The sequence below is a fragment of the Mercenaria mercenaria genome, chromosome 10 (genome assembly GCF_021730395.1).
Source record: "Mercenaria mercenaria strain notata chromosome 10, MADL_Memer_1, whole genome shotgun sequence".
In the NCBI taxonomy this organism is placed as follows: domain Eukaryota; kingdom Metazoa; phylum Mollusca; class Bivalvia; order Venerida; family Veneridae; genus Mercenaria; species Mercenaria mercenaria.
The window spans coordinates 54,646,923-54,672,846 of record NC_069370.1 but is presented as its reverse complement, the minus strand read 5'-3'; the positions used below and the strand labels follow the sequence as shown (position 1 = coordinate 54,672,846).

At 34.3% G+C, this 25,924-nt stretch overlaps 1 protein-coding gene across 1 annotated transcript; it reads right to left on the bottom strand.

The window, feature by feature from the left end:
- Positions 1–976: 976 nt before the first annotated feature.
- Positions 977–25,490, bottom strand: LOC123560717 (unconventional myosin-IXa-like). The gene is made up of 12 exons (XM_053516921.1): positions 25,397–25,490; positions 24,847–24,918; positions 6,275–6,410; positions 5,904–6,129; positions 4,894–5,058; positions 4,060–4,202; positions 3,505–3,706; positions 3,201–3,256; positions 2,396–2,545; positions 2,058–2,172; positions 1,414–1,644; positions 977–1,126 (listed from the first exon to the last, which is right to left on the bottom strand). Exons 1-12 carry the CDS (start codon positions 25,488–25,490, stop codon positions 977–979), a joined length of 1,740 nt encoding a protein of 579 aa, XP_053372896.1.
- Between the last annotated feature and the right edge of the window lie 434 nt (positions 25,491–25,924).

Below are 25,924 nucleotides of genomic sequence, written 5' to 3'. Positions count from 1 at the left end.
ACATAGCCGTGAAATTTCACGGAAATCACGACATAGCCGTGAACTCCGACTATAGTGGCGGTAAGGAAAAATGGACAATTTAACGCCCGTTACAGTGGTTTTGGGGATAAAAACATAAATTACTGAAGTTTAGAAAATATCAACTTCCTTATTACTGAACCGTATTTAATGAAATTTACATGGAAATTTAAGTTATGAAATACATTAAAAACATGAGAGGTATTCTATGCGTTATATTTATCTCAATAACTCAAAAATTTACAAAAAGATGATGCAATACCAGCATTTAAACTACAGATACGTTGAGGCCCGTATGTCAGTTTGTGACATAAGCATATCAGTTAACACTAGATAAACATAATAAATTGTTTTTGTCCTGTTGGTGTTCTTTCTTTACTTTTATATTTTTCCTCGGACGAACAGCAAAATAAACTGCTTATATAGTGCAATTTAGTGCCAAAAAGACATAAAAAACATTATTATTACATAGAAAACGGTTCCAGTCAAACACCGATACCGGCACCTAGACGGCGCAATTAAGTGTTTTATAATAAATAAGATAATGTTTTGATTACCATCGCGAATACTTCGCGACAGAAGTAAGATTTTATGTGCCTGTCGGCTCGATAAAAAATCAGTCGTCAAAGAAAAATTATTCACACGTAACTCTGCGTTTTGGATGAGAAATGCTCCATTAGAATGACATTTGTATTTTCTCACTGCATATCATGGTTTATTTATATTCATTCGAGTAGGGTGTAATATATACAAGGCATTCTCATTCTGGTATTATAGTACTAGTGTGTGAGTTTATAAATAAACAAATTTTAACGTATTGTTATGGTTTCATAGATGGCAGTTGTCATTTATCATTTTCCTTCATGTAATGGAAAATTTCGGTTTGAAATGTTTTACAGATGTATAATAATTAGTTTCACACAAACACATGTTTATAATTTCAGTAGTAATATTGAAGTCAACATACAGAATAAGGCGGCGATGCAATGTCATAACCTCCGGGTGATGACGAGGACAACGATGATCCAGACGAAGATGGGTCAATACCTCCATTTGTCCATGTTACATGCCTAGATGAAGCACCTAATGGCTTCTTTGATGTGCTTTTCTGAAAGGTGTGCTTTATCTCTTGAATACTTTGTTACAAATATATATATATACATAGTTGCAAAGAAATTATGTTAATTTCATAAGTTCATAAGTAGACATTATCAATTTACGGAGATTCTATATATAAAATCCATCAAAAATAAAGTATTTGTTCCGGCTGGTACTATTACGGTGTACTTCAAGATACCGCATAGTTTTAATGTAACAAATAAAATTACTCTAAAATATTTTGAAATAGATTATCGACGCTCCACTGTTGTAGTGTAAAAACCACGAATGTCTTACCAGTGTCGATTTAAGACCATCTGTCTGGGACATTTCCTTCTTACGTCTTTCCTCCTCTTTCCGGCGTCTTTCTATTTCCTCCGGTCGTTTCCTCTCGGCCTCTTGACGTCTTTCCTCTTTCTTGATTTCTGCTACTTTACGCATACATCTCGTGACTGTCTGAGCAGCAGTCTTCTGACGACATCGCAATATACGCTCAAACCAGTCATTCAATGCGCTAGTCATAAATACCTGTTCAAATATCAATATTACATACATGATCAAACGCTGCAAATGCCCAGTGTCACCGTTTTCATATAATTTCAAACGACTCATAGTTATGAATTGTCAATGAGGGCATTGTTTTCATTGATAACTACCATTTAAATGTAAAATCTCTGAGTAAGCCCTCAATATTTATATAGAACATTTACGATTATTTTTTAAAAAATCTTGTTTTCTCTTCTTGTCGAAATCAATATCTTCTGATTGATTTAAATTGTCACAAATATCTTCAATATTAACGGATTTTCATCGACAAGGTTCCAAGTCTTACTAGACGGTAGTATGAACATTTCTGATTATTGCTTAGGAGCAATTCGTCACTTAATCAGTAGCGCGTATTGGTATGTTCTCTCCAATAGATATATATTTAGTACACAAACCCTTGTTTTGCCACATCTGAAGTCTCTATGATAGGCTGATGGGACTAGAAGAAGAAGGCTTTGGTTAACGTCTGACTGTCGTTCTAACGGAGGTAATGGAAATAAACCACGGTACCTGTAATACCGCATGATAGAAATAATATTGCTTTACTTTTTACATCAGAATGCACTTTTCAAATCTGTATATAAAATGTATCGCGAATTTAGAATTATGAATTTTCAGGATTGCTTATCAATATCTTTGACAAAGCTCAAGTTTTAGTACAATTATTTTCACTTTCGAACAGTGTATCAATGACGGCGATAACAAAATTAACTTTTACATAATAAATACAAACCTGTTAACGAAATCGCAGTATAGCTTCCTAACTGCAAAATCCATCTTTTTGATCTTTGCTATTTCAGCTAAACCGTTGTATCGAAGCTGATCCATTACAACTGCTTCGTCAAAGTCGCCTGCCCTAAGGTTCGAGTTGGCTTTTATACACCTGTGATACATGGATGTCATATAAAGGCATCATAAGCAATTAATCGTTTAAAAGTGAACTTATATTGAATGGGGTGGATTTCAAGATGTAAGTAAAACATATTCTAAAAATATTTTCAAGTACACGGATAAATGCATGTTTTAACTTTTAGCCTGCTGGCGCCAAATGATTCTGTCTTTGCGACAAATGCAGACTAAGATCAGCTTGCACGTCCGTGCAGTCTGATCATTGTCTGCACTGTTCGCTATTCAGTCGGTAAGTTTTCAAGAAAGACCCCTTCAAATAAAAATTGGTACTACCCAAATTGAATGATGGACTAGTTCATTTTAAAAATTTAGCAAGCTCAGGTTTAAAACAATGGTTTTAAACGTACAGTGACCGTTGAAGACGCTTGTTGTTTTCATTATAATAAGGACACCATTCTATATTTGTTTTTGTTTTTCTTTTTGTTAGCTCAGGAATGCATATTAACTAAGACTTTAAAGCTTGTTAAACAGTGATTAAAATAAACCATTTCATGCCTAACCGAACAAATGCTAATGTATTCCATTAAAACCAACTCTGAAAGTTTAGGTATTAACTATTCTATTTGTTATCTAGGACAAACAATTGCAAAGATAAACGGTGTTTAACAGAGGTCTTGGCTTATATCTACCTTACGAAGAATGGATCTCCGTCACCAAGTTTCTCTAATAGCTGCATCAGTGAGTTCTGAAAAATATACATATGCCATATGAAAGATTCAAGCAAGGTCGGTAAACACTGCTTGCAGAAGAGTCTGAAGAGATAACACCATGAAGGAATCTTGAAGTTGCAAAAATAATGTGCAAATAAATATCCTTCAACACTTTATGTAACATGAGGAAAATACTAAACTCACGTCTGAAAAAAAGATAAAAGGCTTTGGTCAATAATTCCTAATATCTAAGGAACATGATATACTTATTGCGTATTCTTACCTGGAGAAAGGAAACAAGCGTTGCATGTTTCTTTCCTGGCGTGATTTGTGTCATTTCAGATGGTCTCTGTACGGTTCCGAACTTTTTCGTAAGACTTTTACCGAGTTCTGCCGCTAGAGAAGCTCCTTGTGGCGTTGGTGTTAGGGGTTTCGGCTTACCTGGAACTCCTCGACCCGAAGTCCGAAACTGGAAACTTGGATCCCTTAAATAACATACAGTTTTTATTCAACATTTTATCTAATTTTCATACACAAGTCTTTTTCTGTTGTGGATAACGTTTTAGATTAATATTTTTTTAAAAATTGCAATGATCATATTTACATTTATAAAAAATCATTGCTTTTACAACGGAAAGTTAGCTGAGATAGTTTATACATGACATACTTTCGATGCTTTCGGAAATGAATCCTCAAGTGCATTTTGTATTATTGTCAGAAAGGGGATGATTAACTGAAACCAAATGCCTGGCATTTTGCTGACTGTAGACAGTTTTCTGCAAAATGTTCCCCATTTTACTTGGCATGATGCTAAATGTGTAATCATTATTTCATTTACATTGAAATAGTTCCAGTTGGTCCCCTTTTTATGTTGAACAGGTCAGCTATGAATTCATCTGAACTCTCTCGCATCACTTGAACCAGTTCCTCGTTCAATCTGTCACGATTTTTCTCTAGAAAGCCTTTTGCATTGTACGAAACCTTGAGTAAGAATAAAACACATAACAACTCGTTACACTAATTATATATACTTTCGAGTTAATTAGGAGAAGATAATAGCATATTTAAGAAATATTCAGATACGAAAATGCAATATTTTGTCATAAAAGATGAAATCAATCTTTTCAAATAAAATGCAGTAACATATTAAATATCTAACTACAAAACGTTGAAACAAAAAACAAATCTTGAGGATTGAGAGAAGAGCATTTTTCGTAGAGAACATGTTTCAGTGTTGTTATATTTTCTTGTCCTTTGGGATCAAGGAGTCCATTCAACATACGTGTAATAGAGTTCCGCTTAAGCCGGTGCTAGGAGGCGTGAGAGGTGTTGCACATTTCATTACCTCTCATGAACAGACTCAGTTAAACCGAGTCTGCTATTATTTTACTTGGTTGCATTCTTTGCTTCCAAAGGGTCTTTTTACAGATTTTATTAAGTGACTATTAAACTATTAAAGCAATTTACAAATCTGATCTATATAAAACGTAAGAGGTAAATATGAAAGGACAGTGAAACGTCAATTAATTAATATCTAATTATGTTGGAACTCCTGTATTGACATGTACAAAATGTAAGGCATGATGTTCGCGTGTACAACTTTCCTTGTATCAGGTATGGTATTTGTTATCGAAGAAGACTAAAACCCATGAATGGGACTTAAACAACTAACCGAAGTAGCGAAGTGTTGTATGCAGAAAATCGGTCTGTCTCCCGGCGGTTGTTCGAACAGTTCATGCTTGCCAAACTTTCTTTGCAACTGTTGGACGAATCCTATATCTGATGCATGCTGGGTATTGGAGTTCTCATCCAGAATTGCCAACACACCAGATTTTGGCTGTGATGAATATAACGTAACTATACACATACATAGCCATTTTAATTATTTTAATTTCCTTTTCCTTTAAACCAAATAAACATCACCCTAGTCAATAAACTAACAGAAACTTACAGTAGCTAAGGTGAGGCTCGAGGGTATCTGTTTAGGCAGTGCCAAGGCTCTACCGCGTTACGCAAAAAAGTTCCCCAAGAGCCAGATACTTCCCTTAACATCTTCAACTAGTAATTCATTCCTTCTGTTGTATACCATATTCTTTAAGTAATGGAAGATATTCACCAGAACAACTGTTTTCTGTTAGTAGCTAATGAATTTACGACTTCATTCATAAATAACAGTACGTTAATTATCTTACATCCCGGATGTAGACGAGTTTTACTTTCAAGCCGGACAAGGTTTTCCCGTGTTTTTGCCAGTGCCGGAAAACTCGTCATGAAGAATACGGTGTGCAAGAAAAAGAACCTGCCACTGGTATAATGTGATTATTGAAACATCTGTCTCTCTTGCCTCGTTTCCGCATTAATAGTTATCCTCCAGCCAGATATTTCAGATATTCGCGGAGGTACAATTTTAATGTTCCTACACATTTGTATTGTAACACCGGTAAAACAAGGGAAAATCCTATATGTTATGCAAGAAAAAATTGAGATCTACCCTGCAATTTAAAATATAGGCATTAAGAATACAGATTTCAATAATTATCTGTATCGTCAAACAGGTATCACCACAATGTTGTCATTTTCAATTTAGATTTTCTTGTGACAATTTGCAAGGAAAATATGTATGATAATACTCTGATTGTGACACAAATATAAATAAACATTTGTGTACAACCATCTTCTTACCGTTTCAAACATAGCCAATAATTCGTCATTGTTTTTAAAATTTATTCCATCCAACTGAATTCCCTCCTCTTTGTATATTTCTAACTCCATCGTAAAGATCTTCCTATTCATGAAGCTTTGTAACTTCTCGTTGACCAGATTTATACATAGTTGTTCAAAGCTATTGTTCTTTAGTTTCTCGAACCCGGCAATATCTAATATCCCGATGCTCGCATCTGTACTTGATCTGGAAACAAAATCACAGAACGAATACACTGTTCAATGTCTTGAGAGAACTTCTGATATTCAAAATTGGACAAACAACAATATATGCAAATTTTAAACAACATGGTTAAGATTAAATTCCAGGTGCTTGCTTGAAATTAACGTACCCGAGTCTGTTTGGATGAAGATTCTGGTTTATCATTCTAACCAGCCAGCCAAACATTCTTTCATATAACATTTTAGCCAGTGCATCACGACCATCATTTGCTTGTTTCACTGTTTTATGTGTTGCAACATAATCGTCTGAAACATAGAATAGTATATTGCGTATATATTTTATTGTTCACAGATAGTGGTCTCTGATCTAAGCACGTTGTAATTGAATTGTGGGAACTGAATTTTAAGAAATTTTGTAGAGTGAAACGAATAGCATTGTCGAAAATTGGCAGAATAGTTATAACATAGTCAATGACGAGGAAGTGCGAACTTTATGTAAGATACGAAATTTGAGAGTTAAATCAACATTTCTATGCACGTGGAAAAGTACATTCGCACTTTGTTTGCGAGGCTTTAACATTATTTGTGGACAAATATAAGTGGATAGACCGTAATATTTATACAATTTTGTTGAATAAGGAAATATGGCGTTCAGTTGACAGTTATAATGGCAAGTACAGTGGCAGAGAACACGCAGACTGTGAGTATAGAAGCTGAGAAATATGTACAATCCATAATGCCCTCGCAAAACTTGACAAAGGTTGATCATCAGACTGATTTGCAAAATGTACGGCGATTTGGAGGAGGCACGCAAAACAGGAAACGAAGCAGGTCGGGACAGTCTGAATTGGATTGTGAAACGGAGACAGTGATTAAAAAGATAAAGAAAACTGATGAGGCGGATGTGAATTTTATATGTGAGAACTTGCTTGTTTGTATGAAGTGTGAGTTTGGAACCCTGAAAATTGAGTTAAATACATCCCATTACAAAATATTTAAAGGGTTAGGTAAGAGGCAATAAAATCAGTATTCTTGCTGCGGTGGAAAAGGGCAGTGAAAACATCAGGACAGATTTCAATAAGCGAGTCGACGGTTTCTCAAACAAAGTAGAGAAAAACCTAGAAGAAAAACTGACTAAACCTGTTAAAGAGCAGGCCAAGGAAAAGGTAACAGAAAATTAAAACCTTAGTGGATAGTGAGATTTCAGAAAAGTAAGCAGCTGTCCCTGTTGTCGTAGCAGGTCCTTTTTCTAAAAATATATGTATACGCAACCTAAAACATGATAAGAAGGAAAAAAGACAATCATGTGACTATGTGCAAAGTAAACAGTCTCATCCGTGATTGGTTGAAGCTAAAACATTAAAATTACTTAAGGTGAGCACAGACAAAGCCAAGTGATACTAAGCCAGAAGTGGTAATATCAACAGTGTCAAAAGTTAAAGGAGATTAAGAACAAAAAGTGTGATTTGAAAACCTGTAAAAATTTTGACCGTGTTTACATAGAAGTTGACCGCAGCCGGGAATCACGTTATATTGAAACCAATATAAGAACTATTTTGAAAGAATGAAATATGGAAAGTAGATCCCTCGGAAGCACCGAGAACAAGGCAAACAGTGAAAATTGCAGACTCGGTTTGATTGAGTCTGTTCAGGAGCAGTAATGGAAAATGTAACACTGCCTACGCCCCCTAGCACCGGCTTAAGCAGAATTCAATCTTCAAATCTAAATGAGTTGAAATCAATGATCCTCGAAGGACCAGAAAATGTCCTGTACGAAATTTTACAGCTGTAAAAGACCTGTATTTTTGTTCAAAAGAACAGTCTTATTCCAAATTTACACCTGTAGATTTTATATAACAACATTGATTTTACAGCTGTAGATTTCAATTTACAGCTGTCAAACGACTGTAAAACAGTTCGAAATATGCAAATGAGCTACACCTGTAAAAAAAAGTTACAGCTGTAAAAATGACTAAAAGTTACAGCTGCAGAAATATTATAGGTGTTGAAAAAGAGGGCATTATTTTAAGGGACGAAAGTAGAGGTGCAAAAAGTTTTAGGATGAGTTGCAATTCTCTAGATAAGGTAGCAATTACTATGAAAATGGCAAAATAAATGATCTAGTACGTAAAGTATATGAGGTATGATTACAGTATAGCAACAGCAAAATTCAAGAAAAGGATACAAAGTAGCAGATCTTGTTTATAAAACTTTCTTTGTCAGTCATGAAAACATATGACAATCTTGTAGTTATATGTTTTAAACTTATCGGCTTCCAGTATAGAGTAAATAGTTAATGTATGTACTTATACATGTCCTTTTACAACTATAATAGATAATTAAACATCTGTACTTACTCTATACCACTTTAATTTCCAAAATTTTACAAGATGTGATGCCTGTGTGAATTTCAGTTATATCCCGCCAAAATGCATTAAAGATGGCTGACAATACTCATGTTTCCCTCCAAAAATGTTACAGCTGTAATTTTAAGACATGACCATTTCACAGCTGTAACTTTCAACAGTAAACTTTTTACAGCTGTAAATTGAGACCTTCATATTTTACACCTGAAAATTTTAACTGTATTTATGATCAGTTTTCCACTTACAGGTCTTTTACAGTTGTAATTTCAAAATACAGGTCTTTTACAGAAGTTTTACAGCTGTAAAAATGGTCCTTTTTTCGTACAGGGTACTGTATAGCGGGTAATATTCGCGGAGGTTTAATTTTCGCTATATTCGCGGTCAACATTGACAGCGCGAAATCTAAACACTGCAAATTTTTGTTACCACGAATATATACATTTCACTAAGGCTGACCACTCAGTTACAAACTTTACTCATCAGCGTTATTGACTTTTTGTTACTTTATATTGTGTGCGTCAAATTGCAATGTACTGTGCCAGTACATGCACCACCTTCAGTGATAGCCCTATTTTTATATAAATTTAATAGTATTATAAAAATCCTAAATTTTATGATACTAATAAAAGATCGACTATGATCTTTAACCGGGATAAAACTGTAAACAACAAAACTGAAATGAGGCGTCACGCCAATTGCGATTACTGGCCATTTCATCTTTAAAGTTTAACAAAGGACAATCACACCATTTGTTATCGATTTGAATTGAGAAGTTGATACCATTTTGAAAAATACAGATTTATTGAAAAAAAAAAATTATGCAAGTACGGGACGGTACGGGTTTTAATATTATTCTGTTGCGGAGCACGAAAAGCTTACGCGCAAATTATCAAGAACTTCAAAATTGTCAATAGAAGAGGTTCTAGCACGTACAGTTCTGATGTTTTACTACAATTTGATGTCCAACGCAATGTAATGTTATGCTGCAGACATCGCCGTAGTGTACAACACGGGACAATCGTATTTGTATGGTTTTAATTTTCTTTATTCGTACTCGGTCATTTTCGACCCAGTAAGATATAGTTTACTTGGTGCTAGAGATGTCTTTGCTGTTCATGGGAGATTCTCATAGAGCTCAATTTTAGGCGTATATTTATAAACTGCAAAGTTATGATCTATTTAATATTGATTCGGCAATTGACGTGAAGTTCTGTGGAATTAGTGGCGGTTGTTTAACAAACTCGAACCATGTCCTGTTCTTTCAAGATTGATTAGCGAAGCACCAGCCTGACTATGATGTCATGTTCATTGGTGGTAACGACATTGATTAACCAGGCTCTACTGCATTAAATGCAGAGACCATAGCATTACGAATTGTTTCAATTGCTAAACTTTTCGTACGTCGCTACAATCCGAAACATATCTTTATTTGCCAATTTATTCCAAAGCAACACACCCGCCACATCCCAGTGTATATATACAGTGATTTTATTATTACTGAGAGAAGCAAACAGGGTGTTTAAGCAAGAACTTTGAATATTTAACGTACTGGAATTTGAAAGGAATGAAACATTCTAATGCTAACATTTTACAGATAGATGGTGTTCATTTCAACAACCTGGGATTTGAAATTTGTCCACAATGTGAGAGGAATAATTTTCAAGTGCATTGCAGATATGTAATTCACACATGTACTGGAAGATACTGTATTCTAATTGGTGGCACATTTGTATGTATATTATCATATAACAGTAACTATAGACATAGTATGTATATTAGCCTGTCATATTTGATAGAACCAAACCCATATGGGGTCCATTTCAGTTAGATAAACAAGACTTTCTGCAGGCTTATGAACACGGCAGATCTTGTATATCACAAATTTTTGTCCGTTTGTGGTAAAAGACTAAATGTAGTTAAATGGACTAATAGAATTATAAAGTCTAAACTCATTGTCTGTATTTGTTTATATAGTTTAAATGTAGTTAAATGGATTACTAGGATTATAAAATCTAGACACATTGTCTGTATTTGTTTATATTCTGTTCCACTATATAAATAATGGTTACAGACAAATAATCTGCAGTCAAATACACCGCAAGTTGTCAAATGGACAACAAAAAATGATTGTTTTTGACAGCTGTCTACATTTATGTAGTCAAATGGGCTGCATGGAGTCAAATGGGCTACTAAGTCTATGTTACTCAGATATTTTGTCCGTATTGGTGTAGTCAAATGGACTACAGTGTAGTCAGATGGACTTCTTTGTATAGTCAGATGGACTTCTTCGTATAGTCAAATGGACTATATGTAGTCATATGGACTACTTTATTTAGTCGATGGATTATTTTTACTGTATGGTTAAACACAGGATGACTGTCATACACTTGTAAAATGTTACAAGAAGAGATTGTTGTAAATACAGTATTATCTCGTGGAAGTTGATCTTTACATGCTCTCTTAGTAAGTATAGATATAGTAAGTATATTAGCCTGTCATATATGATAGAACCAAACCCATATGGGGCCCAATTCAGTTAGATAAACAAGACTTTCTGCAGGCTTATGAACACGGCAGATCTTGTATATCACAAATTTTCTGCCCGTTTGTGGTAAAAGACTAAATGTAAGTAAATGGACTAATAGAATTATAAACTCTAAACAGATTGTCTGTATTTGTTTATACGTTTGTGGCCGATTAGTTTAAATGTAGTTAAATGGTCTACTACAATTATGAAATCTAGACACATTGTCTGTATTTTCTTATATTCTGTTCCACTATATAAATAATGGTTACAGACAAATAATCTGCAGTCAAAAACACCGCAAGTTGTCAAATGGACAACAAAAAATGATTGTACTTGACAGCTGTCTACATTTATGTAGTCAAATGGACTGCATGGAGTCAAATGGGCTTCTAACTCTATGTTATTCAGATATTTTGTCCGTATTGGTGTAGTCAAATGGACTATAGTGTAGTTAGATGGACTACTTTGTATAGTCAGATGGACTTCTTTGTATAGTCAAATGGACTATATGTAGTCATATGGACTACTTTATTTAGTCGATGGATTATTTTTACTGTATGGTTAAACACAGGATGACTTCATACACTTGAAAAATGTTACAAGAAGAGATTGTTGTAAATACAGTATTTCTCGTGGAAGTTGATCTTTACATGCTCTCGTATATGGTTTTCTATTTTATATGCCACACAGACAGCGAAGGCTGCTGCAGCTGAGGAAGCTGCTAAAACCAAACGAAGAACAAACCAAATTAAGCAGGTTACAGAAGCTAACACATCCAATTTATCAGAAAAAGACTTGAACACAATTATATCAAAGGTTGTTCCTGCTGTCACACAAAATATGTTGTAGGTTTTAAAAGACTTGAAGGTACTACCGCCTGACAATACTCAGAACCAAAACTTCGGAAAAGAACAGATACCTTTGCAATCCACACAAAGAACTTCAACATCTGCTCCAACACCAACTTTGGCAGCTTCAGTTATGAATCAAAATTCTACCACATTTTGCGTCCACTTTTTCTTGGTATTGATGAAAAAATCAAAGCTAAGATTGTATCAGATCAGTTTGTGGAGTTAGATTCCATATAAGATAAAGGTGATTATCAATATCAATTAGTCGAAAATGGCAGTGGGGAACCCTCGTTTTTAAATCGCCGACCAGTATAAAAACGCTGGATCAAGGGTTCAATACATTTCATATTTTTACAAGTGTTTACACAGACAGACACCCAACATCTGCTGCTGCTTTAATGAAACATTGCGACACAGTTCATAAACTTGCAAAGCAATCGGGGGATTCCGCTGCCATTTTTTACGATAGACAAATTCGTCTCTTAAAAGAAGCTAGATCGGCTTCGATTTCATATGGAGAAATCGATACCCAGTTGTACACGCAGGCACTGGCCATGGGGTTAATTAAACCAAAACAAAAACAGTCCTTTCTTGGCGCAAGATCCCACCAAAACAAACCGTGCTTTGATTTCAACAACGGGTCTTGTGCCAGAAAATCGTGCACCTTTCAGCACAGATGTCAAAAGTGCCCCGGTCCTCAAGGACGAATTATATGTTTTAAAAAGATGCAATCAAATTTCAAGTCAAAGAACTGATAACGAAACCCTATGCATTGTGCCTGCAGTCTTAAGTAAGGCTACTTTTCATATTGTTACACCAATTAATTCTGATAACCAACGATACTGGCTCCAAGGTACGACTTGAAATTAACTGAATATTTGGTGAATGGTTTCACAAAGGGCTTTAAAATACCTTTTACAGGTACTCATTCTAACAAATTTCCTGGGAATTTCAAATCTGCGACTGAAAATTTAGAGGGCATAAAATCACTGTTGAAGTTGATGCGGGTCGTGTTCCGGGTCCTTTCTATGAACCACCTTTTAGCAACTTTATGACCTCAACTCTGGGTTTAGTACCAAATCAGGAACCCAGTGAATTTCGTGGAATACATCATTTATCATTTCCTGAAGGTCAATCTGTTAAGACTGGAATCCCATCAGAATTGTGCTCTGTTCAATATCAAAATATCGATGATGCAGTATAACTTGTGAAAACTATTGGACCTGGTGCGCTTCTGTCAAAATTTATGTCCAAAATGCATTTAAAATCATTCAAATTCAGTTGTAGGCTTGGTAAATAAACAAACATCTCGGGACCCAAGTATTATATGCCTGGTCAGAAGATTAGTTTTAAAATGTTTGAAATATAACGTATTGTTTTAAGACACGCATCTTAAAAGCATTGCAAGGTTATCATAATTTAGTTCCTAAAACAGACACACGTTTGCCAATTGCATAACTTAATACGGTCAATGGACGTCGTTTGCAATTCGCAACTCCTACGTATACTGCTAACAGCCATGTATTTATTGACCTTTCATGTTTTCCTTCGAGTTGGAAAATTTACTTCTTCCTCACCATGCATTGAACTCGTATTATACATTAAGTAATGCTCCACCTGGCCCACATTTTGCGTTTTTGATAATAATCCAGTGACAAGATCTTTCTTTTGTACCAAGCTTCAAATGTCACTCACTCGGATAGGTTATAGTACTGACTTTTACAAAGGTCATAGTTTCCGCATTGGTGCGGCATCGCAAAGAGGTTTCTGGGGAGTTTCAGAAGAAAAATCGACCTTTGGGCAGGTGGTTTTCAAACGCTTATAAAAATATATTCGAATTCCTATGGGAGAACAATCAGATGGGGTCAAAGTTCCAACAATATAGGTACATTATGGTCACAAATGTGATGGGGTCAAGGGTCTCTCACCTTGTGATTATCATGTTAACAAGTATTCTTCAGTTATCCTCTTAAAACAAATATCAGTATTGGATTTTAGAAAGCATACACCTTTGTTTGGGGTGGATGATTTTTATCAAGTTAATATCTAGTTTTCTTATGTTTGTAATTCTTTTTGCTAACGGTGCGATGGGGTCATAGGTCTCTCGCACTTAAGTTATCATGTTACATGTACATAAAGTTTATTAGTAGGCAATTTTGCATGTTTTTATGAGTTACTGATATTTTGCTTGTGTGATGGTGCCAAGGGATGCTTACCTCTATTTTGTCATGTTAAATATACATGTACCATTTTCTACAATTTCTGCATGTTAGAGGGTGTAACACTTTAACAAGTATTCTTTTGTTATCCTCTTAAAAAAAACAGTATTGGATTTTAGAAATCATACACCTATGTTTGGGGTGGATGATTTTTATCAAGTAAATATTTAGTTTTCTTATGTTTATAATTCTTATTGCTAATGGTGCGATGGGGTCATGGGTCTCTCGCACTTAAGTTATCATGTTACATGTACATAAAGTTTACTGATATTTTGCTTGAGTGATGGTGCCAAGGGTTGCTCACTTCTATTTTGTCATGTTAAATATACCTTTTTCTACAATTTCTGCATGTTAGAGGGTGTAACACATGAGTAAGCTGTTGATAAATAAATGATACACTCACTTTCTTCGGATGGGGTTATTGCTAATAACGTAATAAATGAAATCCATTTATTATGTTTTTGCAATATGTGGCATAAAGGTTAGATCCCCACCTTTGATGATGCATATCAACTGTTAATATTTGTCTTTTCTTGATAAAATTAGTCTCCTATCTATGATGCTGTAACAGAACCATTTGTTGTTAATTGTGTTTTCAAATTCGTCATTTAGGTATTAAATGACAGATTTCAATCAAAGATATGTGTTGGATTTTGATTTGATTTACTACATCATCAAACAGAGCTCATAAAGTGAGTGTAAGATATATACCTTGGTTGCATGGAGCTAATGCTACGGAGCTTGCATAAATACAGATTTATTGAAAAATAAATACATTTATGCAAGTACGGGACGGTACGGGTTTTAATATTATTCAATTGCGGAGCACGAAAAGCTTACGCGCAAATTATCAAGAACTTCAAACCCTCCCTCCCATCCCTGGTATGCTCAGTATACCTATAGTTGTAGATAGTTCAACATGTGCCAGTCATTTTTGTTGTCTTGATAGATATGTCATTACAGTTTCATTGTAAAAATGATGTTCAACATATGCTAGTCATAATGTTATAATAGATATTTCTCATACTTCTTAATTGTTAGAATGACATTCAACATACATTTATAAATGCTGTATTGATACTTCACATGTAAATATATATATTGATATCATTACTTTTAACTATAAGGCTGGCATTCAGCGTGCTATTATTATTATGCTAGTCATTGTGCCATTACTTTTTGACTACAAGACTGACATTCAACATAATATTATACTGATCATTGTTAATTAATGGATATGTATTTCAGCATTTTCCTAGATGTAAGACTCTCATTCATTGTTTATTGCATAAAAGTTAGATCTCCACCTTTGATGATGCATATCAACTGTTAATATTTGTCTTTTCTTGATAAAATTAGTCACCTATCACATATTATGCATGATGCTGTAACAGAACCATTTATTTTTAATTGTGTTTTCAAATTCTTCATTTAGATATTAAATGACAGATTTCAATCAAAGATATGTGTTGGTTTTTGATTTGATTTACTACATCATCAAACAGAGCTCATAAAGTGAGTGTAAGATATATACCTTGGTTATATGGAGCTAATGCTACGGAGCTTTCATATACAGATTTATTGAAAAATAAAAACATTTATGCAAGTACGGGACGGTACGGGTTTTAATATTATTCAATTGCGGAGCACGAAAAGCTTACGCGCAAATTATCAAGAACTTCAAACCCTCCCTCCCATCCCTGGTATGCTCAGTATACCTATAGTTGTAGATAGTTCAACATGTGCCAGTCATTTTTGTTGTCTTGATAGATATGTCATTACAGTTTCATTGTAAAAATGATGTTCAACATATGCTAGTCATAATGTTATAATAGATATTTCTCATACTTCTTAATTGTTAGAATGACATTCAACATACATTTATAAATGCTGTATTGATACTTCACATGTAAATATATATATTGATATCATTACTTTTAACTATAAGGCTGGCATTCAGGGTGCTATTATTATTATGCTAGTCATTGTGCCATTACTTTTTGACTACAAGACTGACATTCAACATAATATTATACTGATCATTGTTAATTAATGGATATGTATTTCAGCATTTTCCTAGATGTAAGACTCTCATTCATTGTTTATTTGCATAAAAGTTAGATCTCCACCTTTGATGATGCATATCAACTGTTAATATTTGTCTTTTCTTGATAAAATTAGTCACCTATCACATATTATGCATGATGCTGTAACAGAACCATTTATTTTTAATTGTGTTTTCAAATTCTTCATTTAGATATTAAATGACAGATTTCAATCAAAGATATGTGTTAGTTTTTGATTTGATTTACTACATCATCAAACAAAGCTCATAAAGTGAGTGTAAGATATATACCTTGGTTGTATGGAGCTAATGCTACGGAGCTTGCATAAATACAGATCTATTGAAAAATAAAAACATTTATGCAAGTACGGGACGGTACGGGTTTTAATATTATTCAATTGCGGAGCACGAAAAGCTTACGCGCAAATTATCAAGAACTTCAAACCCTCCCTCCCATCCCTGGTATGCTCAGTATACCTATAGTTGTAGATAGTTCAACATGTGCCAGTCATTTTTGTTGTCTTGATAGATATGTCATTACAGTTTCATTGTAAAAACGATGTTCAACATATGCTAGTCATTCCTGTACGAAATTTTACAGCTGTAAAAGTTCAAAATAACAGTCATGCTTATTCCAAATTTACAACTGTAGATTTTATAAAACAATATTGATTTTACAGCTGTAGATTTCAATTTACAGCTGTCAAACGACTGTAAAACAGTTCGAAATATGCAAATGAGCTACACCTGTAAAAAAAAGTTACAGCTGTATCTATCTATCTATCTATCTATATATACTGCAGCGCTCCTCTCTGCGAGTATTATGTGCAGCTGCGCGCCTGTACAAGAAGTTAAAAGTAGATTGGATAGGAGGATAAAAGTAATACACGATGTGTATTGCAGTATAAATACAGTTGATAGTGTTAAAAACAAGAAGGATTTACAGATAAAAGCAGTTTAAAAACAGGTCTATCATGTTAAGCATTGTGTACAAGTTTGGTCACACCCTGTTTAAACTGATTCAGGGTTGGGGCTTGCACAAGTTGTACTGTAAGGGCATTCCAAAGTCCTATGGTGGCTGGGAAGAAAGAGTACTTATAGTAATTACAGGGAGTGAGGATCTGAGTATAGGAGTGGGGATGCATATGTAAAAATGAAAAAGTTACAGCTGTAAAAATGCCCAAAAGTTACAGCTGTAGAAATATAGGTATTGAAAAAGAGGGCATTATTTTAAGGGAAGAAAGTAGAGGTGCAAAAAGTTTTAGGATGAATTGCAATTCTCTAGATAAGGTAGCAATTACTATGAAAATGGCAAAATAAATTATCTAGTACGTAAAGTATATGTGGTATGATTACAGTAGAGCAACAGCAAAATTCAAGAGTAGGATACAACGTAGAACATATGCAGATTTTGTTTATAAAACTTTCTTTGTCAGTCATGAAAACATATGACAATCTTGTAATTATTTCTTTTAAACTTATCGGCTTCCAGTATAGAGTAAATAGTTAATGTATGTACTTATACATGTCCTTTTACAACTATAATAGATAATTAAACATCTGTACTTACTCTATACCGCTTTAAATTCCAAAATTTTACAAGATGTGATGTCTGTGTGAATTTCAGTTATATCCCACCAAAATGCATTAAAGATGGCTGACAATACTCATGTTTCCCTCCAAAATGTTACAGCTGTAATTTTGAGACATGACCATTTCACAGCTGTAACTTTCAACAGTAAAATTTTTACAGCTGTAAATTGAGACCTTCATATTTTACACCTGGAAATTTCAACTGTATTTCTGATCAGTTTTCCACTTACAGGTCTTTTACAGTTGTAATTTCAAAATACAGGTCTTTTACAGACGTTTTACAGCTGTAAAACAGGTCCATTTTCCGAACAGGTTGTTATAATAGATATTTCTCATACTTCTTAATTGTTAGAATGACATTCAACATACATTTATAAATGCTGTATTGATACTTCACATGTAAATATATATATTGATATCATTACTTTTAACTATAAGGCTGACATTCAGCGTGCTATTATTATTATGCTAGTCATTGTGCCATTACTTTTTGACTACAAGACTGACATTCAACATAATATTATACTGATCATTGTTAATTAATGGATATGTATTTCAGCATTTTCCTAGATGTAAGACTCTCATTCATTGTTTATTGGCATAAAGGTTAGATCCCCACCTTTGATGATGCATACCAACTCTTAATATTTGTCTTTTCTTGATAAAATTAGTCACCTATCACATATTATATATGATGCTGTAACAGAACCATTTATTGTTAATTGTGTTTTCACATTCGTCATTTAGATATTAAATGACAGATTTCAATCAAAGATACGTGTTGGTTTTTGATTTGATTTACTACATCATCAAACAGAGCTCATAAAGTGACTGTAAGATATATACCTTGGTTATATGGAGCTAATGCTACGGAGCTTGCATAAATGCCATTACGAGATATTGAAAATTGCTTTTTATTCCTTCAAAAAATATTAAAATTTAAAAAACGAAACATAAGAATGAACAATATTTTATTGGCTTTATTGTAAAGAAAACAAAACTCGATAGTTTAGTGAGACCGATTCCACTCGATTTAAATCATACTTTCGTTTACAGTCTACCTCAAAATTTGCGTATTTATTATCATTTGCATGTCTAGGAAGAGAGACCTCCTTTCTGATGTTTACAACCAAGGTTTATATTTCGCGGTCGAAGTAGTTTCCGCGAAGTTAAAACACCGCGAATTCAAAACTCTTAAAAAACGCGAACATTTGGCACCGTGAATATAACCAACTATGTAACAACACTGAGATGAAGTCGGGGCGACTTTTTACGGCCGCCACACAGCACTTAACACCGCTGTTGTGAAGTAAATAAAATCTGGAAAGTAGATCCCTCGGAAGCACCGAGAACAAGGCAAACAGTGCAAATTGTAGACTCACTTTGATCGAGACTGTTCATGAGCGGTTATGGAAAATGCAACACTGCCCACGCCCCCTAGCACCGGCTTAAGCAGAATTCAAATCTTCAAAATCTAAATCAATAATCCCGAAGAACCAGAAAATATAACAAAACTGAGATGAAGTCGGGGCGACTATTTAACGGCCACCACACAGCACTTAACACCCGCTGTTGTGAAGTAAATAAAATCTGGTAAGTAGATCCCTCAGAAGCAGCGAGAACAAGGCAAACAGTGAAAATTGCAGACTTGAGAAGTCGGGGCAACAGACAAATTTGTTTTTTTCAAACGGTCGATTAATTAAGAAGAAAAACAAGGAAACAATCGACCCGGAATGAACGGCGGTGCAAATCGAACAAACAGCAATAGGGGGCATAACGTTTGGCGTATGGAACGTCGGTTGTTGGTCCCTAGTCGACCAAGAAAACTTAAACTTTCGAAAAAGTGTAACTGAATCATTAAATTTTGACCTCTTTGCAATATGTGAAACATTTCTTAGGGAAGATATTGATATGAGTTTCTCCAACTACAAGTGGTTTGGCCATCATAGAGTGTTGACTAACGACAGGGCAAGACGTGTCTCCGGTGGTGTGAGCATTTTCGTAAAAATAACAACATTATATTGTATGAATATGAAACAGAAGTTATTGACAAGCGTATTGAAGATATTCTATGGGTGAAACTGTCATGTCGAGAGTCTGATGAAAATGTTTGTCTCTGTTGTTGTTATCTTCCCCTGATAATTCTAGCCGACACAATGATGCTGAACAATTTTATAGACCTTATGAACCGAGTTTATATGTATCAAAATGTAGAGCTTGTTGTCATCTGCGGAGATTTAATCCCACGAATTGGTGAAGAGGTGGACTATATCGATGGTGTAGATCTAATACCTCCTCGTAGTTCTATAGATTCAACCGTGAACAAACATCATTTGCTGGACGTTTTGACAGATACAAATTTCTGTGTCGTTAATTGGCGCAAATGAAAGGATGACTTCACCCATATCTCTAATCGAGATCGTTCAATTGTTGATTACGTACTAGTACTACATGTCCAGCTTTTGTTTTGTAATAACTTTGCATTACTTACCGTCACAGAGGCTATCAATACGCTAGGTCTTCACGGGTTTTCCAAGCTACCAGACCACTCTATTTTAGTCTTTAAAATGTTTCAACAGAATATTTAACCTGCTAGTGAAAATGCGCCAAATTCTTGAAAAGGCATGTGCTCTATGAGATCCAATCTTCAGTTTTAAATTGTGAAGAATCTTTATAGGAAATTGTGAAATGTATTAAAAATATTGAAAATTCTCTCAACAACGAGGCTGATATAAATAAAGCATACAGTGAATTTGTGTCATTACTTAAAATGAAATGTCTAAAATGGTTTTCATTAGTAAAAATAGAAATATAGAAAGAAAAAGGCATACTAGAATAATGAGTTACAAAACGTATGGTGTAAAGTGTATGATTTTGAAAAGAAGTGGTTAAAATGCAGAATGCCTTGTGAAAAGAAAATGTTGAAATCTTTATTTGTTTCTATTAGAAAACAGCTGTACTTAATAGGAAATTCAAACGGGCATATCAACTTGAGGAGCAAGAACGACTTGAAAACCCACGAAAGATAACACAACCCACGAGACTTCTGGCGGAAGATAAGAAAAATTGGGATGGCCAACGAGTGTAAAATCAGAATTCCTCAGGAAGTGATAGACAATGAGTGTCGTATTATTACGGACAAGTCAGACGTTTTAAACAAATGGATGTCAGATTTTAAAAAAATATTTAATTGTAAAAATATATAATATATGATGATGCTTATTTGCAACATGTTGAAAGTTCTTTAAGATATCAATATTTTTCCAAAACTTCATTGTTATACTTTAAATGAACCAGTCAGTAGTGACGGGACGATCTTTATAAGGCGATATTTCATCTGAAACTCGACAGAGCAACCAGCTTTGATAAGATTCCAGCTGAAGTTATGCGTAATGGAACATGCATCGACTTACTGTTCAAAATTGTCAACTATGCTTTTGAAAATGGTATTGTGCCTAATGACTGGTCCAAAGGTATAATAAACCCTATTCCAAAGGGAAACACAAATCCAATTGATCCTTAAGAATACCGACTGATAACTTTGTTGTCTATTCCTTGCAAAGTGTATACACATATTTTGAACAATAGACTTATGTCTTGGGTTGAAGAAAACAAAATATTTTGTGAGGAATAGAATAGTTTCCGTAGTCAGAGAAGTTGCTTAGATCATGTATATTAATATTGTTGCATTCATTGCTGAATAACCGTAAATTACTTAAAATGAGTCTTTTGCCTGTTTGTTGAGGAAGGAAAGGTGTTCGATACAGTGAATAGAAGTTGCTTATGGTATATACTGATGCAAACTGGTATACACGGTCAATTTTTAAATGCAATTCTGCCTCTTTATGCATCTGTATCATGTGCAGTACGTGTTAATAATGACTTAACAGATTGGTTTAATGTTAATGTCGATGTAAAGCAGGGTTGTGTTATTTCGCCGACAATGTTTTCTATCTATGTAAACAATCTGGTAACAGAAATCAAGAATTTGAACTGTGGAGTTAATGTTGACGACGTTATGATCTAAAGCCTGCTCTATGCCGATGACATAGTATTGTGTAGGCTGAAAATAAAACTGATATGCAATATATGTTTAACATTGTGTCTACCTGGTGGCGTAAGGCTGGCTCAAAATGAAAGTAAAACTAAAGTTGTACATTTTAGATAATAGTCCAAACCTGTATCCGATTTTCAGTTCAAGATGGGGAAACTTAATATAAGTACAGCGTCTGAATATTAATATCTTGGTTTTTGGTTTATTGAACATTTAGATTTGGAAAAGTCTGTGAAGGAGGTTGAAAAAACTGCAAGGAACGCTCTCGGGGCCATATATTTGAATATGTTAATGCTGGTGGTATGTCGTACAGGGTTTGTTTTGTTTTGGGATTAACGCCGCTTTTCAACAGTATTTTAGTTATGTAACGACGGCAGCTAACCTAACCAGTGTTCCTGGATTCTGTACCAGTACAAACCTGTTCTCAACAAGTAACTGCCAACTTTCCCACATGATTTATCAGAGATGGAGGACGAATGATTTCAGACGCAATGTCATTTACCAAATCGTCACGGAGAACATATGCCCCGAATTCTTCGCGACCCCGTAAACCAACGCTCTCCCTACTGAGCTAAGCGGGCGGGCTGTCACACAGGATATATAATAAGTTAGTTGAAACCGTTGGCGAGCCTGTCCTCTTCTACTGTGCGGGAATTTGGGGCTATCGTAAGTTTGCTTGTGTCGAGTCTGGGCTTAACAAGGCCAAGCGAATGTTCCTAGGTGTAACTAAAAACGCCCTAAATCTTGCTGTTAGTGGAGATCTAGGCTGGGCATCTGTGAATTCTAAACAGAAGATTGAAGTTGTACGCTTGTGCTGTCGGCTGAGAAATCTTCCAAAAGATAGACTGGTTAGACAAATGCATTTTCTATATGTTAATATGTTATTAATGATATGACTTCTTGCAATACTAATTTACGAAGTCAGGTACGGCTGAAAATGGTAACAAACTTAGAACTTTCAGAGTTTATAAGGCAGATTATTGTATTGAAAATATTGTATTGCTAAATTTACATAGGTACCAACGCCGAGTTCTTGCTAAATTTAGGGCATGTAATCTACCACTTGCCACTGAAACTGGCCGCTACACCAAACCTAAAACTCCTGTAAATGAAAGACTTTTTAAATATTGTTATAATAATTGTGTAAAAGATGAAACTCACTTCCTTGTTAATTGTGCGTTTTGATACAACGTGTTTATGAAGACACACTCACTGCTTCTTAGTTTTAATGATCTAAACTCTGAGCATATGCTAGTAAAGCTCATGAATCCTAAAGTGCTACAGTATATCTGAGAAATACACTCTTATCAATGTATAGAAGAGGAAATCATGCTAAAGTATTGTAACACTATGTTTTAACGTAAGATACGTATACTGTAAGTTTTAACTGCATTTTAGTCCATTGATTTGCTATATACACAGCAGTCTGTCTACCCTACTGTCATATTAATTAAATACATATCCCACCGACTTAAAGGTATATATTACTTCAATCTGGCTAGGCGGCGCTGTGTCACAGAATGTTTTACACAATGTAGATAAGACTGTCGGTGTTTAGTGAATCTATTAGGACAATATGAGATAAGTGAATGTCTTGTGACATTCAAGTACATTAATCTAGTTAGGTGGGCATTTCTTGTGCTAACTAATGTCAGTCTGGCTATTGGTAATGTTGGCCCTGCTTTGCCCGGGTTGCTGGGCCTCGAATTGTGCTTTTCTCACATACGATCTTTAAAGGAAATGTTTTAATATGTGATTTTAAGTATTGTAAGGCTTTAAAGCGTAGAATAAGGATATTGGCAAAGAAAACTATTTTATCTACAGAGACTGATTGTCAGATTATGCACTATTTTTTGTATAAAGAAAATGCCAATAAAACGTTTGATAATATTCAGTAGTTAAATATGCTAAGCACATGATTATTGCACTTATATAACAAAAGAAATTATGGACATGACAATAATTCGAGTATAAAGTTTTATAATAACTGTATTTTACCTTGTCTATGCCTATCTGACAATTAATCCCTTTTAACAGATAGAAAAGTTTTACTTCCCTATATGGGACAATTAATGTAATGTAAATGGAAAATCTCGATACTGCGTAGTCTGATTTGCCTGGCGATGCTTTTGTCACGTCACTGTTTTTGTGGCGGTGGATTGGGTGTCGTGAGGTACATTACAGCAATATGAATACTTTCAAACAAAACATTTTACGTACAAACTCATGCTTTTATACTTTTTTAGTGTCTCATAAATTAGTAATGGCTGGATGTAAAACTTTTAAAGTATATTGACAGTGAGATATACTTGATGTATTTAGGTATGTTTAGACCACACTTTAGTTCTACAGTGTAAGATAATTATTAGTCTATGTTTATAAAGCTATACTGAAAAGAGAATGACTGAATAACTTTGCAGATGAAGTTGTAAAAACACATTAATTCAGAGAGGGCCTAAGTATTACATCTGTCATGTTATAGAATAACCTTATTTTATCAGTATTTTCAGAATGATTTGCATGAAGTTCATTTAGTAGAAAAAGTAGGTCACTATGTCGTGGTGGGTCTTTAACAGGATTGTATCATACATTGTGTAAACTGCTACGAACGTTTTACATGTGAAACTTTAATAAAATTTAAAGTTATAAGTTGTAAGGTTGTTTGTATTCAGTCGCTATGTTATGTAACTAAAATAAAGAATGACAATAAATGTAAATCAAAACAAAACACATTACCTATACGTATGTATAGGGAAACAAAACACGAGACAAACATATTGTAATTGAACAGAAAGTTTTCACATTTTGACCTTTACATTTAAATATTTTTAATTCTTTATATACTGAACAGCAAAAGAAACTATCCAGATGTATAACTGTGATAATTTAATAAACACTTAAATTTATAAATTCGACTTGTATTCTTCATTCGTAATGTGGTCTAAAGAAAACAAGACAAATTTATAAATTTAAGAGTTTTATTAAAGAATATTCCAGTTACTCATCTGGATATTTTCTTTTGCTGTTCAGTGTAGTAATGGACTTCAAAACGTTTCCTGTAGCTTACCTTGGATTTTACGCTTGCTGGTTATGAGCGCCTCGCCGAATGTGATTTTATCAAGGTTAAGTAGTATAGCCACTGAAAATGGAATTTTAGCTAATAATTAATTATTCTAAAACTGCGAGTAAAACAATTCAAAGTACGTCAAATATGGTTTGACCACTTTTACTGTAGATCAAATAGTAATTATATGTGACAGTAGTAAAAAAAAAAGAACTCATTCAAAACAATGTGCATTACCAATAGAAACATTGTAAGATTGACTTAAATTAAAAGTGTAAATGAAAATAACGTTACGGATTCTGAATTGACTAAAATATTGAACTTAAATTTAAACTATACTGGAAAACTGTTGCTCTGAGCAAAGTAAGTCAGCCTTATTTGAATCTGTGATAATTTGAGAGTAATTCATTATGTTATAACTTTTATTTTGTTTCATAGATAATGGAATTCTTGAATCGCCTGGGGAATATGCAATAGAAATATTAACTGAGCTATTTTTCGATATGAAACATACAATGCCGATAGCTAAAGGCACCATATTAAACATGTTTACCATGTGCAAATGTTGCAGTATCCACTATTTGAGCAACTCCTCTTTTATCCTCGTCAAATTCTATCTCAGAAATGAGAATTATAGCTGCAAGCATCGCTTGAAGTATTTCTCTGTTCTGTGAAAGAAAAGTGGAACATAGATATATTTCCTTATTAGAATAAAACTAGAAATAAGAATATAAATAAACTCCGAAGAACAGCTTCACCTGAAAATCTCGTTACATCTGTGTTAATTTATGGAAGCCTTGGAGGGACAATTGATTTCCGTACTTCCCACTTCTGACTTCTAACTTTTGCACTTCTCACTTCCAACTTCTTGACTTCTTACTTCCCTCTTCTAACTGCCGCACTTCTGACTTCTAACTTCCACACTTCTGACTTCTAACTTCCGACTTCCTACTTCCGCACTTCTGACTTCCAACTTTTCCTCTTTGGAAGTCGGAAGTAAGAAGTGTGGAAGTTGGAAGTCAGAAGTAAGAAGTCAGGAAGTTGGAAGTGAGAAGTGCGGAAGTTAGAAATCAGAAGTGCA

What these genes read in the sequence shown, in the direction of transcription:
- LOC123560717 (XM_053516921.1), bottom strand. Translation starts at nt 25,490, where the DNA reads ATGCTTGCAGCTATAATTCTCATTTCTGAGATAGAATTTGACGAGGAT. An exon ending in TATTGGCTATGTTTGAAACG is followed by an intron (nt 5,059 to 5,903) that starts GTAAGAAGATGG and finishes TATTCATCACAG; the next exon opens with CCAAAATCTGGTGTGTTGGC. An exon ending in GGAGATCCATTCTTCGTAAG is followed by an intron (nt 2,546 to 3,200) that starts GTAGATATAAGC and finishes CATGTATCACAG; the next exon opens with GTGTATAAAAGCCAACTCGA.